This window comes from Solanum stenotomum, chromosome 5 (genome assembly GCF_019186545.1).
Source record: "Solanum stenotomum isolate F172 chromosome 5, ASM1918654v1, whole genome shotgun sequence".
NCBI lineage: Eukaryota > Viridiplantae > Streptophyta > Magnoliopsida > Solanales > Solanaceae > Solanum > Solanum stenotomum.
Genome location: NC_064286.1, coordinates 44,804,628 through 44,823,189, shown reverse-complemented (window position 1 = coordinate 44,823,189; position 18,562 = coordinate 44,804,628). Strand labels below are relative to the sequence as shown.

The following is an 18,562-nucleotide window of genomic DNA, read 5'->3' as shown; positions in this document are numbered from 1 at the left end:
CATGGGGGAGACCAGTGAATTACCCATTAGAATGGAGGATCTGTACCATGCTCTGCTTTAGTTCAAATCTACCCCCCGGTGGAGGTTTCCTAATGCTAGATGCCAAATTGGCTGTGAGTGGGACTGTCACATCACGAACTGGTCTTGCGGGTACGACAGGCGGTACTCCTTGGTTATTCGGGTTCCTTTGGTTATTCACATTTTTCGGGTTATTCAAGTTGCCTTGAGTATCATCATCAATGTTTCCCGGAAGACCTAACCCAAATTCTCTTTGTCGTCCCTGATTCATTTTTCTGCGCTGGCGTAAAACTCTTTCGGGTTCGTTGTAAGGTTCGACAAGTTCTCCCTTCCGAGCTAGGCTTGAAAATCAAGTGTCTGCAATAAAAAAGCTAAGATCAAGTAATTAATACCTGAATATTCTAATTGTAAACTTAAGAAGATCGAATATAAATCAATTTCTAAGTCCCCGACAGCGGTGCCAAAAACTTGTTGCTCCCCAATATACACACAAGTGTACGTGGTCGCGCAAGTAATATAAATTCTTAAAGAAACGAGTTATCGTTCCCAAGGGACTTATGATCAACTTATATTCACTTAATTCTACAACTAAAAGTAAAAATTAACCTTTTCAAGAGTAGATGATTTATTGTTTATCTACTAATAATTATGCACTAATTGAAAGTAACTAATTGTGAATGGCGACTTTGATATAATGTTTCAAGCAAGTTAAAAGCAATTACAGGGCTGTAACATATAAAGAATATCATGTATCATATTATTGGCTTAGAACTAATTTTAGTTGTCAAGTTACTGGTTTATAGGGTTGATGATATGATTCGGGTTATACGTGTCTCGTCGCCTACCCCAGTTAGCTAACTAACTACATCGTTGAGCGGGGATAAATAGACTAACTGGCGAGCATTTATATTTCATCCTATTTAGTAACCAAGCAAGGTGTTCGTCTGGGCGTCACTCTTGAACACTAATCACTTCAATTTAATGGGTGGACCGAGCTCTCTATATTCTCTGGTCTATCTAACCTCTCTTCTTCCGATTTTAAGATTAGACAATAGATTTATCTTATGGTGCGCAATCACAAAATACTAAAATAAGAATATAGAAGTAACTTGTATTAACAACCGAAAATTAATTCAACAACCTCAAATAATCAACAATCAATTCGTAGCTACAGCCCCATAACTAGGGCGTTTAGCTACTCATGCTATTAGAAAATAAGAAGATACAATAGTTCATGTAGTTTCCAGAAAATAGAAGAGTTAAAGGATTAAAACCTATTACAACCTTGAATTCTTGCTCTTGCACACTAAATCAAAATATTCCCCTACAATAGAACCCAATGGGTCTATTTATAAGTTTAGGAAAATTTGAGACAAAATCTACTTCAACTAGGAATCCTTTTTAACACAGCTTAAGCTTGAAAAATTAGGATTCCTTTGGCGTGTCGCGCCTCCTATCGCCCCACAAACATGCTCCAGCTGTATCAGTGTTGGACCGCCGCGCCTCTTAGGGCGCCTGAAAAAGGCCCCAGAATGTTAGGCCTTGGCGCGTCGCGCCTCTCAGCGCGCCTGAGAAAGGTCTCTGAATGTTGGCCCTTGGCGCCTCGCGCCTAGCAATGCGCCTGGCCTGGGGCCTTCATCCTTAGTCGCTTTTCATGCTCTTTTTCATATCTTTTCTTCAAGTTGACTCCAATTCCCTTGAGAGTTCCTGAAACAACTAATCATGTGTGTAAGTGCACAATCATCACAAGTTACACCAAGAATTAAACTAATGACTAGAGATCATTCTTCAATCTAATCGATTCATGGGCAAATATTGACAACTTAGGCATATAAATATGCCTAAGATCAAACCCTATTCTTCTTAATTTCTCTTTGTGTTACACTTGTATAGTTCTCTTGATGTTAGTTATTATTGTTTCTACTTTATGAGCGTTTTGGTAAAGTTACATTATTGTCTTGTTGCGTCAAATTATTGGAGAAGTCATTTATTTATTTTATAAATATTTTCTTATTGGATAAATCGAAATTGGACCATTAAGGATCAAAACCGATAAATCGATTAAAAACATCTTATTGATTTGATCATTAGTTTAATGTATTTCAAAATCAAAAATCGATAAATTGAATCGATAATACATAAAATCAAACTGAACCAATCGATCTACACCCCATAAACTATAAAACCTTAGGTATGTTCCGATTGAGGATGATGTTTACAATTAAGCAAAAACTTATTGAGTAATGATCATTTGAAATCACACGCAATTTTTGCTTCTTTTTAGCCATATCCAATAAACAGGATTGTACCACTTACACACAAAAGAGAATAGAGGGTTCTGCAGAAATTTTCTAAATATTTTGAATTGTTAACTGTTGTGTCTTAGTTTATGGTACTTTTGTAATTTCTAAACATATAAATTTTATTTGAAAAAAGAAAAAGGAGCAAATATATCCCCAATTATGAGATTTTGAGCGAATATACCACTCGTTAAAATATAGTGCAGATTAACCCTTTTGATTTTTAGACTTATACTTGGTGAATTTTTTCTAAAAGAACCTAAAATTTGTTTTTTAATTTACAAAAATGTCACGTGGCTTTAAAGAATTACTTCACCAACCCCCCACCCCCTCTATACTCGACCCAGAAGAAAAAATGCAATCCCTCTCTTACTCAATTATAAATTGGAACTGGTGAGGTCTAAATAAAAGAGAGATTGAGTTTATTTTAGTTAGGTCAGGTCTATTTCGAGTCTGGAGGGGTAAAAAAATGTATAATTTAATTTTTCAAAATCATCTGTCATTTTTTGAAATTAAAAAGCCACAAATGGTTGTTTTTAACTTCTGTCTTGATAACGAAAAGAACAAATATGCACCATTTGTTATACGACGAGGGTATGTATGTACCTTTTGTTAGACAACGATGGCATACATGCACAACTCTTTTAGCGAGAGACATATCTACTGGGATTGTTCAAAATCAATAATCCAAACAATTTTTTTTTATTGATTTGCCAGTAATATAGGTTATTTGTTTAGCGGTTTTGATAACGATTTTTGTATATTTTTATATCGGGTTATCTGTTCTTAATGATTTGAGAGTTTTTCCTAACAGATTAATCGATAGTAAATTAATAAACTATATTTATATCATTCGGTATATGAAGTCCTTGACTTAGAATTTAGTTTCATACTTTCATTTCTAATCGTCTCAAACTCTTGGTTATCCTACAAGGTGTCGGTGTTTACTTTTGAGCAAGATGTAATTGGTCAACTCATTAGCATGGTTCATTTGGTATTGTCACTTTGATTCTAAGTGATTTTCAATGATTTTTGTGGGTGAATCTTAATGGTTAAGCCTATAACGATCAATACCCAATGAATCTATAATCGATTATCCGATATTTTAATGGTTCTATAAGGATTTAATATGTCTACAAATCGATAATCGATAAACTTCAAAATCAAACTGAATCAACCAATATGCAACCCTAATATCTACTCTAATTCACAAAATTTCAGGGTAAATTTTCCCTTTAAAAAGAAATTGAGGATTCTATATCCAAATATATACTGAACATTAATTAGTTTAACCCTCGTATTTCGAATCAAGTTAACCAAACTAAAACATAGAGTAGTTTTTGTCGTATTTTTATTTCGAAATAGTTAAAAAAAATTAAGTCCAAGTTATGCACGAAAAGACATAGGAAATTACACCAATGATTTGGAAAACAGATACTCTGTCTAACAATAGTTGTCCACTATTGACTTGACACGCCCCTTAAGAAACAATAAATAATAGGGGTAATATTACTATATTATACTTTGACTTTATTAAATTTAATGCTTTGAAAAATGTGTTAGATGATAAATAATATTTAATAGCAAGGGTAAAAACTATTTTCGAAATCCATTTTTCTACTCACAGATTTCTCAAGAAGAAGGCTCTAAATACCAATTGTTAGTTTTTTAATAAAGAAACTAAGAAAATAACAGAGAAAAACTTTGAGAGTAAAAATATATTGTTAAAGGAAATTTTTTAGGAAAAATTACAAAAATCCCTCCTTTTGGTTTACTTATTACCATTATTCCCTATAAGTTTTACAAATCTCCGAAATCTCTCATTTTCGCGCATCAGATTAGTGTATCTCGCGCATCAGATTAGTGTATCTCGCGCATCAAATTAGTGTATCATGTATAAAATGCACATCAGATTTAGTGTATCATGTATAAAATGTAATGTATCTTACTTAACGATTAATGTATCTTATGCATCAGTATATCAGCGCTTATATTATTGTATCTATTTGAGGGATGTCTGTAATTATAAACTTTTAAGGGATAAATTGTAATTTTGCCTTAAAAGTATGTGATTTCTGTAATTTTCCCTTTTTTATTATTTATTAATAATCCAGAGACTTACATTTATAGATATAATTCCTAACTAAAATTAATAAAATACGTACTAACTTATCAGTAAAATTTAAATAACAAATTAAAGAACTAACTCCTAAATTCAAGTCACATAGGATATACGACTCTAATAATTTAAAAACCCTAAAAGTAGCTAACTGCTTTATTTTTACAATATCCTAAGACATATTCTCAACAAAATCAATAATTTGTTATTTGAATTTTAATAATCAAACAAACAATTTAATACTCAAATCTAAACACAAATCAAAAGTTTCATATATTAGCGGTATAAAGAAGAATCAATCTCAATTATCACTTTGCCTAAACAACAAATCTATCTAATTAAAAACAAGTTAAGATTGTGTGTGCGGCAAAACAGAAGATCTACAAATTGGACAATTCTTCTTGCCCCTTTGCAGCCATTCCTCTATGCAAGTTGCGTGATATTCGTGTCGACAATGGAGCGTACCAATTGTGTCGCCATTTACATATTCAGATAAACATATGGAACATATCTCTTCAATCTTATTACCACAATGACTTCTTTTCTTCAACGCTCTATAATCAAATGGTTGTCCCCTGACACGACTACCAAAGTTGCGTTCACGGTTTCGCATTGTGACCATTATGTCATTCATTTCATCACTTCTCCTTGAGTAGTTATTATGATTTCCAAAAGTAATTCTTGAACCCTGAGAAGAATTTCTCGGATTTGTGGGAAACGGAGCAGCATCATCAATCACAAATACACCATCAATGTATTCACCATGTCTTACTAACAGAGCAGGATCCATACGAGCAATAAATCTTGAATCATCCATAAGTTTGCTTTTAATTGATGAATTCAATTGCAATATGAGAAAAACAGAGAGACCATATATAAAGAGATAAATGCTTGAGGGTTACGAGAATGTTTCCTTTAAGTTACTACGATTAGGGTTAGTAAACTATTACTACTATTTTTCCAAATCTATTTTTGATTTCTTTTATCATATTTTTGATTTTTTTAAAATTTTTTAAAAATATATCACTATAGACACATAAATTTTATTGATTAAATTCATGCTCATTTGGGCTTTACAAATAAATAAAGCTATTTTATTCCATTAAAGAAAAAAAATCACCCCACATATATATTTAAGGGGCAATATTACAAGTTTTAAATCTAATTTTAAAATATTATTGCTTATAACATTTTAATTGCGGGTTATAATATATCACTTTTTATTTATAAATCAATTTAATCGCACTTTATTAAATAATTAGTCTTTTATAATTATATTTTTATTATTAAGTGATATAAATAAATAATCAATCATAATTATCTCTTACACATTTTTAGGGATTTTATTCAATGTTCATACCAAAATATAACATTATACATCTAAAAAAAACGTCATAATTAAAATTATTATACACAAAAAAAATATAAAATCAGTACACAAATTTCATACATTTTTTATGCACACTTTTCATACATATTTCATGCTAACATTATAACTATTTCATCCCATAAGTCATCGCCTTTTCACAACAGAATTATGCCGAAATAATACTAATTCTAACTATTAATTTTCATTTATTAGATAAACAATATATGAAATTCATCTCAATATAATGCCAAAATTGTACCAACGTGGTATAACTAATATACCAATTTCAAATGAATTTCATGTAATTTTTTTAACCAGAAACATACAAAAAAAATGAATGTTCATACCAAAATATATACCAATTTCAAACATTTTTTATGTAATTTCAAAAAATAAATGTGCATACCAAAAACGTCATAATTAAAAATATTATACGTATCATTGTTCTTAATTTTTATTTTTTTTACATTTGGTTAGTAAATCAATACAAATAAAAAATTGCAAAGAACATTAACATGAAGGATCCCATCGATCACCATGCTTTAGTAATACTGATAAGAAGTCGTCCATTACAAGAAAATAAAGATTATTGAATAAAAACGAATAGGAACTAGATGAGAGTCACGACTAACTAGAGCAAAAATTGAGAAGAGAGAGAAATATTCTAACAAAAGAAAATAAATCTGTTTTGAACGAATTTTAACTGCTTTAAGTTAAACATTTTTTTTATGAATCTCCTATATGGCACATATTAATTATCATTAATGAATTCAAATTATTTACTACTAATATATCCGTTTTACTTTATTTGTTTTTCACAATAATTATATTTTACTGTTATTATAAATCTTTTTTATTTTATTTTTACTAAAATGTTAAAACCTGTAATTTTTTTATTGTTATAACTTAAAAATAAAGAATAATGTCATAACTTATAATTATTAGTCCTATATGTGTCAATTATAAAATTTTCACGGAGTTTGGGATTCTAAATTTCCTTCCCCTTCCTTAAACATTGAGTTGTTCATCAATTTTATTAGGAGTTCACAAGTTATTACTTAATTTTCTTGTAAAAATATAGAGTCTACAAAAAAGTTACTGGGTTCGTCCGAACCCATGAACCCCACTTAGCGCTGCCCCTGCCTGCAGGGGATCAATTTGGTCCGTGTACCATATCGACATGGTATCCGACCTTCCGAACTCCTCAATTACATCGTACTAGCAAGGTATCCGTCCCTCCAAATATATGTAATCGCTCTTTCAGAACCTCACATTTGATTCGAGTCACTCATCAACCGAAAGGTTATAATTATCCTTTATATACTTATTTTCTTAGTTTTCCTTTTCAGGTATTTGGGAACTTAGTAGCAAACTAATAGCACTTGTTATTTTTTCTATCCATTCCATTTGCTCCTGCACTCTTTTCCTGAATAAACAAAAATATGTATTTTTACTAATTAGACATCCATGTTTAAAGCCAGTTCTCTCACCACAGCCCTTGCCACGGAAAAGAATTATAAGATTTTACCTGCAACGTATATTACTTTGTTTGTGAAAATTGAGATTATTCTAAAGCAAAATCTCAGATCAGATTAATATGTATATACTTTTTGAAAATGTAAGAACTGCAGTAGGATATTTATTAAAACCGTTTAAACGTTATGAATATTGAATGCAGGACCAATCAAGGAATTGTAACACTACAAGATGCGAGGGAGATGGGATCATTTATACAGAGGCGAAGCCAAGATAAAGAATTTGAGGGTTCTATATTTTGGGACTGAAAAGATAAATATTGCAAAACCTGCTTCCTTTAAAAAGGAAATGGGAAAATTTTATTGATAGAGGGGTTCAATAACCCACAACACCACCCTTTATCACCACTGAGCTGTCGGGGGTTCACAAGTTAATATACATATATACTTATTTAATTTTCTAATAGAAATATAAGGTCTACGGAAAAGCGAATGGGTTCGTCCGAATCCATGAACCCCCACCTAACTCCGCCTATGGGGATCAATCAAACATAGAAACTCCAAATATTCTTCTTTTAATACAGATGAAGATTTTGCTTATGATCATCAATAAGTTTGTCCTTGTGTCTAACAGTTTGATCTTGACTTGCCAGCACACAGTTGAGACGAATATTGCAAATAGTTAGCAGTGAATAGTTTGCTTACTAAACGTCGCACACGGAAGAGAAAGCTGTAGAACATGATATAGAAACTAAAATGGCCCCCAATATGTAGACTGACGAGAGCAGGGGTAGCTGGTGTGTGAGAGGAGAGTAGTCATACAATAGTGAGGCTATTAAAGAAACCATACTGCTCTGTGCAAGGAGAAGTAATATCAAGCTTAGCCTTTATTTTCAACTCAAATCAGCTAACCTCATCAAGATTGCCTCATCAGAACTATATTTGCTACTTCCATCATCAACATCTCGAACTTGTATTGGTTCGGGTAAAATTGGAAGTGTTGGAGGAGGTACTGGTCATGTTGGTTGCCCCGTCAAGCGCAAAAAGAACCATTATAGTTGTGCATATCATCCTCATTAAAGTTACCCCATGATCATTTGGTAGGTCAATGGTTATTTTTGATGTGAGAGAGATTTTTTCCATGGATGGATAGTTAGGCTTTTGGCTACGTGTTAATCTGAACAGATCAATCAAAGAGACATTTGTAAATTCGAAAGATGTAAAATCACCTTAAACCGTATAGCTCCACAAGCAATCAAAGAGACATTTGGAAGATACATATATGAACTAAGTACAAAATTAGGTAGATACTGACCTTATCAGTGTCAATGTCATAATGGAATTGACGACGTGTTCACTGTTGCCACTATGATTTCTGGTCAAAAATTTAAAATGATTTGTGCTGGTGCTCATCATTTGATATCTTTCTAAGATGAACAGATACAGCCAGAGACAAACTCTCCGTTATTTAAATTTTCATCTTATGTAAGAGTGGAGCAGAAGATTAAGAAGGGGGCAATTATAGTTATATCTCTCTGTTTAATGAATCATTTCGAGAAACTACATAGCAAAATAAATACTCCCCAACGTAACCTTGAAAATGAAGTGGGGAAAGAAAGTTGATACGTCAACAAATTTAAATAGTGTCACAGAGTTAAGTTCAGAAGCAATATTAATCTGATATTCACATTTTAAAATCGAGTAGCTATAGCTCCGAAAGATTTGTAAATGACAGTCACTAAACATTACTTCATACTAAAAAATCATTACATCAACTGAACAAAAATTGTTCAAATTTAGATGGTTAACCAATGACCAATAAAATAAATGTCTAGCTAGCTAAGACTAACAACTTAATAAAAAGTAAAGTTATGTTGCTGTGATGTCAAAACAGAAGATCTACAAATTGGACAATTCTTCTTGCCCCTCAGCAGCCATTTCTCTATGCAAGTAGCGTGATATTCGTGTCCACAATGGAGTGTACCAATTGTCTCGTCATTTACATATTCAGATAGACATATGGAACATATCTCTTCTGAATCAACTTCAATCTTATTACCACAATGACTTCTTTTTTTCATCATCACAATTTCCTCCTGGTGTTGGCCTACTTCAGGTAGATCAAGCAAAGCTCTATAATCAAATGGCTGTCTGCTGAGACGACTACCAAAGTTGCGATCAAGGTTTTGCATAGCAACTATTGATTGATTGGCATACATCATGAGTTGTGACATAGGAATCATCAATGAATTGATGATAAGTATATGGATCCCAGAAAGCAGAGTAGTTATTAAGTGGAGCCAAGTGATTACGAAAAGTATTTCTTGAACGGTGAGAGGAATTTCTTGAGCGATGATTGTGGGGTTGTGAAAGATGAGGATTTGTGGGAAACAGAGAAGCAGTATCATCAGTTGACAAAGACACCATCAATGTATTGAGCATGTATGAGAAACAGAGCATTATCCGAATGAGCAATAAAACCAGAATTCATACTCATCATAACAACAAATAGAGAAACAAAAGTAAAATTTAGCGACAGACAAGAAACAAGATTAAGTTGGGGTTCTGCAGAATGAAGAAAAGAGAGCTGCAAATATGAATTCAGTACCAAAACACTTGGCTCCATAGAGAGATAAATGGTTAAGCGCATCCTATAACGGTAATATAAATATTGACACGCTTAACAGAATGTTTCCTTAACTAATAAATTGACACGGTTACCATAATTTTTCCTTAACTAATAAATTGACACGGTTACTATATGATGAAAGGGCATATATACAACCTCAACTTTACAATTTGGAATCATTATACACCTATTAAAATAGTAGAGCAAAGATGTTCTGGTTGTCTAATAAATGATATATATTTACCTTTTGGTTAATAGAATACCTATAATTACTAAATTGAATCATATATATATATATATATACACTAATTTTTGAACACGTGTGTCCCTTGTGATTTTTTATAGATCCATTTAAACGATTAAAATTAAATTTATTTGAGCAACCAATTATAAATTTTGAATTTTGATGAGTAGTTAGCAAACTTCCAATAAAATCACAGATGGCTAATAACTTGAACGTAAATAAAAATACAAATTTACAACAATAAGAATATCATAGAAAATTAAACTAAAGAATTCTATTAGAGAAAACACAAAAAATAGAGAAGAAAAATATACAACATACACATTCTTCTAACACTTTATTCGTAACAATATATATGGAAAAAGAAATAGAGAATTAGTACACAATTTTTATTACTATATTTCATACTGGATAATAGTGAAGAGTGTTGCTTGGTTAAAATTTGAGTAAACAAAATACACAATTTCGTAACTACTCATAGAAAATAATAAGAGAAAATAACTTATAACTTACCTGTTAAATATGTAGCTTCCATTTCTTTTTCTATTAACGTTGATAGCTATATATATTGTTGATTTACCATTTCATTATGGATAAATATGTCATTGATGAGAAGATTTGATAGTTTATTATCAATTAAATTTGATAATTGACAATTTTAAGAAAATATGCAGTCAAAATATTCACTCAACACATGTGACTCTTTAACTTTCAAAATGATAAGAGGTGCAAAGGTGAAAACATCTTATTTTCAATGAATACATTCATTATACTAATAATTCACCATTTAATAAACTTCTACCTAAAAACGTTTTTTATTGCTATCATTTAGCATATAACATGTAGGAAGTAATTTTTAACAGTAAAAGGTAAAGGGTCAATCAGTTTCTCATTTAATTCATTTATTAGTAGGTAAATTTATTATTTAGTAGCAAGTAGTATAGGAATAGTATTAAGATGAGGGGTAAAAATGTAATTTATTTTTTTATGAATATTTTTGTAATTCAATTTTATAAATTTTGGGGGCTTCTCACTTATTAATATTATTATTATTATTATTAAAATTATTATTATTATTATTATTATTATTAATAATAATAATAATAATAATAAACATTACCTTTAATGCTTTATAATAATAAAAAAAATTGACTTAACACCTTTTCACTTTTAGTATTTAGTATAATATGATGTGATTAATATCTAACATTTAATCAAGTGGATGTTTTATAATATTTTATTTTAGTGTATGTAGGGGTACAATATTATTTTTAATAATATTAATAATTGACTTAACACCTTTCCACATTTAGTATTTAGTATAAAATGATTTGATTACTATTTAGCATTTAATTAATTAGATATTCATAATATTTAATTTTAGTGTAAGAGTAAAATAGTAATCCAACTTTGAACCTAAAACCTTCCCACTTTTAATAATAATAATAATAATAATAATATATATATATATATATATATATATATATATATGGAAGCTTGCTTGCAAGTTTCTAGACCACAAACAGTCCTTAACCGACGGTCTTTTGAATAAATAGCCGACAGGATAAGATTCTTTGTCCATGCCTTGTCCATGTGCCTGTCCTGGTACTATAAGAGAAAATATTTAGAAAATTTAAGAAAAATCTCGTGTAAATGTCTTAATCTAGAATAGATTAAAGAAAATCTACAAAAATCTTATGGTGAAAATCCATTAGAAAAATGGGAAAAGAATCAAGAAAGGGCAACTTTAGTACTTAAAGACCCCAGCATCATCATTAGAGTAAAACTCATGCTCTATAACGAAGATGATAAAATTGAGTTCAAAATACAACTCAAAGAATTAATCAACCTAAAACTGATTAGGATGAGTAAAAGTCCTCATAGCAGTCCAGCGTTTATGGTAAGAAATCATGCTGAGATAAAAAGAGGAAAGGCTCGAATGGTTATAAACTACAAAAAGCTAAATAAAAATTGTATATTTGACGGATATTTTATCCCAAATAAAAAACAATCTCATAAACCTCACAAAGGGAAAAACTTATTTCTCAAAATTCGACTGTTAAAGTGGATTTTAGCAGATAAAATTAACAGAAGAATCCATTCCGTTAACAGCGTTTAGTATGCCTAATGGACGATAGTGATGCCTTTCGGATTGAAAAATGCTCCACAAATTTTTCAAAGAAAAATGGACAAAATCTTCTCCGAAAAAGAATTCTTAATAGTATACATAGACGATATACTAATATGTTCAAAAACATATCAAGAACACCTAACACATTTGAAAGAATTTTCAGAAATATGTTTAAAAAATGGGATTATTCTAAGCTAGAAAAAGGCAAAAATAAATAAAAATGAAATAGAATTCTTAGGAATGATTATTTCAAAAAATGGAATTGAACTCCAAACTCACATTTCTAAAAAGATTATAGAATTTCCTGATAAATTGACAACTAAACAGGAAATACAACGATTTCTAGGATGACTTAACTATGCAGGAGACTTTATCCCAGAATTAGCAAAGAAAAGAAATATATTGCAAAAATTGATTAGAAAATCCAATAGACTTGGATGGACTGGAGAACACACTCAATGTGTTAAAAAATTAAAGGAAGAATGTGAAAAATTACCAAAACTTAGATTACTAGATGAAAAGGATAATCTAATCCTACAAATAGATGCCTCCGATTACCATTGGGGAGCGTTATTACAAACAGATTTAAACGAAATCTGCAGGTACACCTACGGAACGTTTAATGAAGCAGAAGTCATGTACTCAACTAATGAAAAAGAATTATTAGCAATTGTTAGAGGAATAAGAAAATTTTCAACTTTTCTATTGCCTAAACAATTCATCATTAGGACTGACAATACTCATGTATAACGACTAATATTTAACAAACTTCCTTCTGAGCCTCAGTACAGGAGATTACATCGATGACAGGTTCTGTTGTCATTTTATTCTTTTAAAAAAATTGAATATATTAAAGGAATTGACAATTCTCTTGCAGATTTCTTATCAAGAAACGTCCAATATAGACAATCAGACACAAATCCTGATTAACATGATCTATGAAAAAATACAACATGTGGAACAATCCATAGATGACAAAAGCCACAAGTTATTCAAAATTTGAGATGAATTAGCAAGCTTGTCAGAACAAGCAAAAATGATGTAGTATGAGATCAACCAACTCAGTGCTGATCAAATAGAAAACATGAGTGGAATTTTACTCTTATGTGAACATTTGGATAATTGTCCAAAACGGAATTCAAATCCAAAAGGGAATATCACTCCCAACAAAGTGGCAGGAGATGTCTCACTAAGCACCTAGTGCCAAAAACATCTCGACGTTAAGCACGTATATGCCAAACCCTAAGTCTAAGGATATCTCACTCCAAATTTCTATTTGTAAAAAATAAATAAAAATAACAACACAGGTAATTCTAGAAACATTGATGGTACTTTTTTTTTTTAATCTTTATCAGTCTAGAAAAATCTTTATCAGCTTAAAACCCATGTACTATTTCTATTTCCTTTGTTTCCGATTTACAATATCTCTTATTTGGTTCTTTGCTCCATCAATTTGCAGGGTTGAGAAGTCCTCGTAAGAGTTTATTGAAGTGGGTTTTCCTGCATTTGGATGGCTCTTTAATTGCATTAGAATTATCAAAATCAGGTTCTTGAATTGCTACTTTTGTCCAAATTCTTTTGTAATTCCCATTTCTGAAATGAATTAATTGCAACTATTAGTGTAAAATTACCGAACTTTAGAGATATGAATTTTAATATCAATGGTGTTATAGATTATCATTTCGTTGAGGTAAGCAAATTCATAAATTGATATTTTACATGTTTGATTGTTTTATAAACTACCAATAGCACAGAGAGTTTATTTAACCATGATCCGATTAGACGTTGCTGAAATTACTTATTGCGAGTATTAGGTTTCATATTTCTTTCTTGATTCTTGATGTTTTGTATGAGGTGGAACCTTGAGCCATTTCATCCTTTACACTCACCTTTTCATTCAGTAAGTATATTTGGATGCTATGATGGTGCTTACAGTTTGGCATGCTAGAAAGAAGATAAAATATGAAGATTGATATTAGCACATGAGAGCATTGTTTTAGAGGAGTTCGTCAAATGGGTACATGTTTGAGTCTACTATCTTGGAATTTGTCGTTATTTAAGAACATTTGGATCACTTTAGAATCTTGGAAGTTCAGTTGAGACTTAAGAAAAACAACAACTTTCTGGGAAAAAAAATTAGTGCTGGTTTGGATTGGCTTATTTAAGTGTTGTTATGATAAAAAAACTTTTAAACACTTCTGAAATATTTGGATAAAAATAAAAAAAGAGCTTTTTAAGCACTCTCACGATTCTCTCCTTCTCTCATTTTATTACTTCTTAAGTTAAACTAGAAACAGACAAATATAGTCTTTTGTCGACTGAATTTACTATCGCCATAGACCAACTGATTCCAAATCTTGATTCTTTTTCATTTTTGTTGTTACACAAGACACCCTTTATATATTATTTGTTTTATTCTATTTAGTACTTTTAGTATTTCAAATTTGGGATGTGGAAATTTTTTGTTTGGATCAAACGAAAGAAGCCAATCAAGTATTTAATTCATTGGAGCCAAAATTCTATGTTTCCTCACCAGTCACCCGTCAAGAAGCAGCTGCTGCTAAGCAGATCATTGAGAATCATTACCAACACTATCTTCAAGGCTTGCAAGATTGCAAGGAAAGGGTTTTTCCTATGTAATATTGTGTAGATTCATTATGAAATGACTAGATTTATTTAGGCAATACCAATTAATCAGGAATATATTTTTAGTCATGTTTATATCATTTACTTTCTAGGAGTCTTTTGACCTTATCAAAGACTCATGGATAGGAAATATAGAGAACTTGAAATTCCTTTTTCATTGTCGTTACTGTTCTTTCTTCTGTCTGCTGTGTAATGTTCTCTATTTCGCATTATTTGATTTTTGTAATTACTGCTCTCATATTGGTATTCCCCTTTTTCAAACTGTTCGAAAATGTGTTATAAGCCGAGGGTCTATCAGAAACAACCTTTGTCTCTATGAGGCAAAGGTAAGGTTTGTGTCTTATTGGATACATTGGGTATGTTGTTCTTGTTGTTGTACTTCTCATTTTTTTTAATTTTTATTTTGTAAATCTTGATTTGGTTAGTGAAGATTCATATAGTCTATATTAACTTGTTTGAAACTAAGATGTAGTTATTCTATTTATGCAATATGTATAATTTGTATTTTGACTTTTAAATTGTTTTATGCTATGTTTGTGTGTTTCAGGCGAAGAGCGTTGCGGAGGAAGTCACAAAAAGCATAGTTACCGGATGATGATCAAGAGAGAAGATGCTGAGGAATTTGGAGAAGAGGGAGACTAAACTTATGAATTGCAGAGGCATAGAATTGGAATGTATGACTTTGAATTGTTGACAGTCATTGGTGAAGGCACATTCGGGGAGGTACATTATCTTTTTAACTCTGTTCATTGGATTGGTTTCTAATTCATGTTTTCATGATGTAAATTTCTTTAAGAAGATATCAGGATGATAATTGTATTTCTCTATTTGCATATTGAAATGATTTGGGCTCGAATAGAGTAGAATAGATATAGAGGACTCATATAGCTTATCTTAATTAGTTGATAATTGGAGCATAGTTCATTGTTTGATTGATTTTAGTAATTTAGTGCTGATCAGATACTTGGATCAACAAATTAGATGCTCCTTTTCGATCAGAGTAACTTAAAATATGTCTTCATTTTTCTATTAAGTGATTTAAGGACTAAAGTTTGTGCATTTGCAAGTTATTGAACTTCAAAAGTAAAAAGGTGCAAATTAGTCTTCCTATTAGGGTAGAAAACTCTTGCATTCGGTCACCCATTTTATCAGATGTAGCAGGTGAATTTTACCATTTTTCATTATTCATGAATTCATGTTGTTGTATTCTGTTTGCCTCCTTAAATACAAAGAATATATGAAGTAATTCAAGGTAAGAAAAATCTAAGAATTGTAAGTAGGTGACTTGCACTAAGAGCTCACATGTGTGTGCCGTAACACAGATTATGATTTATCATCGGCTGAAAATATACTTTAATTACTAGGAGAAGTTTATTTTAAAGAAGCATTTGCACAAAGTATACTTGATTCAGTGTTAATCATTGAACCAAAAAATTTAACACAAAACAAGAATTTCTAAATTACATTCACAAGTGTTCTCCCTATTTCTTTCTTTGTTGCTCTGTGTTATGGGAACAAATGCAAGATTTGAGCTAGCAGACCATCAATGAAGAAAGCAATAAATGTAGTTATAACTGATGGCATAGTTTAATTAATTTTTTGATCATCCTACTCTATAAATAGAGCTGACTGAGTATTCATACAACATCCATCTTTAATCTTTAATAACGAATTGCTTCTTTAACGAACAAGTAGTTATAACTTTCTCAATGACTGATCAAAACCAAGTCCAAATTACCATTCCAAAAGATCATAATGCCCACAAGAGCAGGATTTTGACTATCCTCAAAGAACACAGTGGGTTCGAGCCATTGTTCTAGGAGCCAATGATGGATTAGTTTCAATTGCATCCTTGGTGATGGGTGTTAGAGCTATCCAAAAAGACGTAAAGGCCATGACACTTGGCTTTGTTTGTCTATTAGTACTATTTAAGTTATAATTCTTGCTCAAATTTCTCTTAATGTACTTGATTAGTTCAGTCATAGTCTTAATTCCCGTACAGTTCTCTGATTCTAGAATATTATTGCCGATCAGGGTCTTCAGATTGGAGAAAAGATGAAGGTATGATATATATTCGTCTTGCCGTAATCTCTAATTACCAAAGATGTCGTGAATATACTGGGAGGAGGCTGACCAACAATAGTTGGACATATGCTCTAATTATCTCTAATTAGCGAAGATGTTGTGACAAGCATATGTCCAACTATCTTTTCTATGGCTGCAGATTTATCCTTCACAAAATAACACACAATATGCGCTCTTTCCTCTGTATTTATTTCAGTGTTTCCGTTATAATTTTCATTTTTTTTTTTTAATTTGGTGATTATTTGTTTCTATAACGTTTTACATGAGTTGATTTATGTGAAACAAGATGGTTTGGCACCTGAAAAAGTTGGGGAAGTTTTGTTCTTGAAAAAAATTCTTGGTTTTAGTTCAATCGTGTTTTTTTTTTAATTGTTAAGTATTTGTTCTTGCAACGGAATTAAGGTTGTTGGCTTGCTGCTTATAGAACTCAACTCATGTATAACATTACAGATAAATCAACTCATGTATAATATTATAGAACTCGAGGATGGGGGAACAACTAGATACATTTCATACAGGCAAGTCAAGATACCAGGTTCTATACTGATTTGTTGCGAGTCTCAACCTCTTACTTTTTCTCCTATGCTTTGGTGGTTAATTTCTTTAGTTTTTATTTCTCAATGGTTAGTCTCCAGCGGTTTCCACTTCAAGTCCACCAATTCAACGTAAACCCGCTATCGTATTACATAGAGCTTGTGTGCTCTTACCAAACTATCCTGTTCTTTTGTCCACAGCCATTAGCACACACTCCTAATAACTACGACATCATAGTAAAATCCCTTTGTTAGCGTAATCGAACAGACCCGTGGAATATAGTTGGACTGGTATTTTTTTTCTTTAACTTATTTAATGGCAATTAAGATTCTACATTAACACTTGACTTATAATATATGAGCTTCCTCTATTCTTTTTCCATCATAAAATTTTATTTTTCCATGTTGCTTCTGAATTTTTTATTCGCCTTTTCCAATAAAAAATGTTGGACGCATTGAAGAAAAACAAGTTTTATTCCTAATGGTAAAAGTGACAATTTGTCATGGGTAGAAAGGAAAGCAGTGGCACAGCTTCATGATCAGTTGCAAAAGAAGTAAATATGTAGAGAAATCTGAAATTATCTTTCTAATAGTTGTGTTTATGTGTCTCTTACAGCTCTGATTTAATCTATCACTTAAGAGATCTGCGGTGATAATCTTTCCACGTGATTTGTTGACCTTTTGTATATCAAAATGTTGTCTGAAACTTTGTGAACTCCTTATTTGCTTTTTATCTTGTTCCTTATTCATCTTCTTCATTCCACTAGCTTCTCTAAAAATGCCATAACTATGAAAGTTTCGATCTTGATTCTAAACATAAACCTGACGCAATAATTCATTGAGACCTGAAGCCTGCTTCTGTTAAGTCTGTCTGGCTGTTTCACAGTCTCGTGCTTTGTTTGTTTATTGGTGGCTGAAGAAAGCCCGTTAAATGTCTGGAAAGCTTTTAATTTCTGAGTGAAATGACAAACATATTATGGGATGAATCTGGATACGTGAAAGTTGCAGTTGTT

General features: G+C 31.3%; 1 protein-coding gene, 1 long non-coding RNA gene and 1 pseudogene across 3 annotated transcripts; 1 reads left to right on the top strand and 2 right to left on the bottom strand.

Moving 5' to 3' along the window:
- Window positions 1-4,786: 4,786 nt before the first annotated feature.
- LOC125864036 (uncharacterized) lies at window positions 4,787-5,254 on the bottom strand. Its single transcript, XM_049543984.1, has one exon. It carries the CDS (start codon window positions 5,252-5,254, stop codon window positions 4,787-4,789), a length of 468 nt encoding a protein of 155 aa, XP_049399941.1.
- A 3,880-nt stretch (window positions 5,255-9,134) lies between these two features.
- Window positions 9,135-9,931, bottom strand: LOC125864034 (E3 ubiquitin-protein ligase MBR2-like; annotated as a pseudogene).
- Window positions 9,932-13,701: 3,770 nt separating this feature from the next.
- On the top strand, window positions 13,702-17,224 carry LOC125865612 (uncharacterized). Of its 2 annotated transcripts, none has more exons than XR_007446370.1 (4): window positions 13,702-13,831; window positions 14,140-14,185; window positions 15,479-15,654; window positions 16,975-17,224. It is a non-coding gene; the product is annotated as an uncharacterized LOC125865612 (long non-coding RNA). The 2 variants fall into 2 exon arrangements; XR_007446369.1 differs by having other exon boundaries at window positions 16,966-17,224.
- Window positions 17,225-18,562: the final 1,338 nt, after the last annotated feature.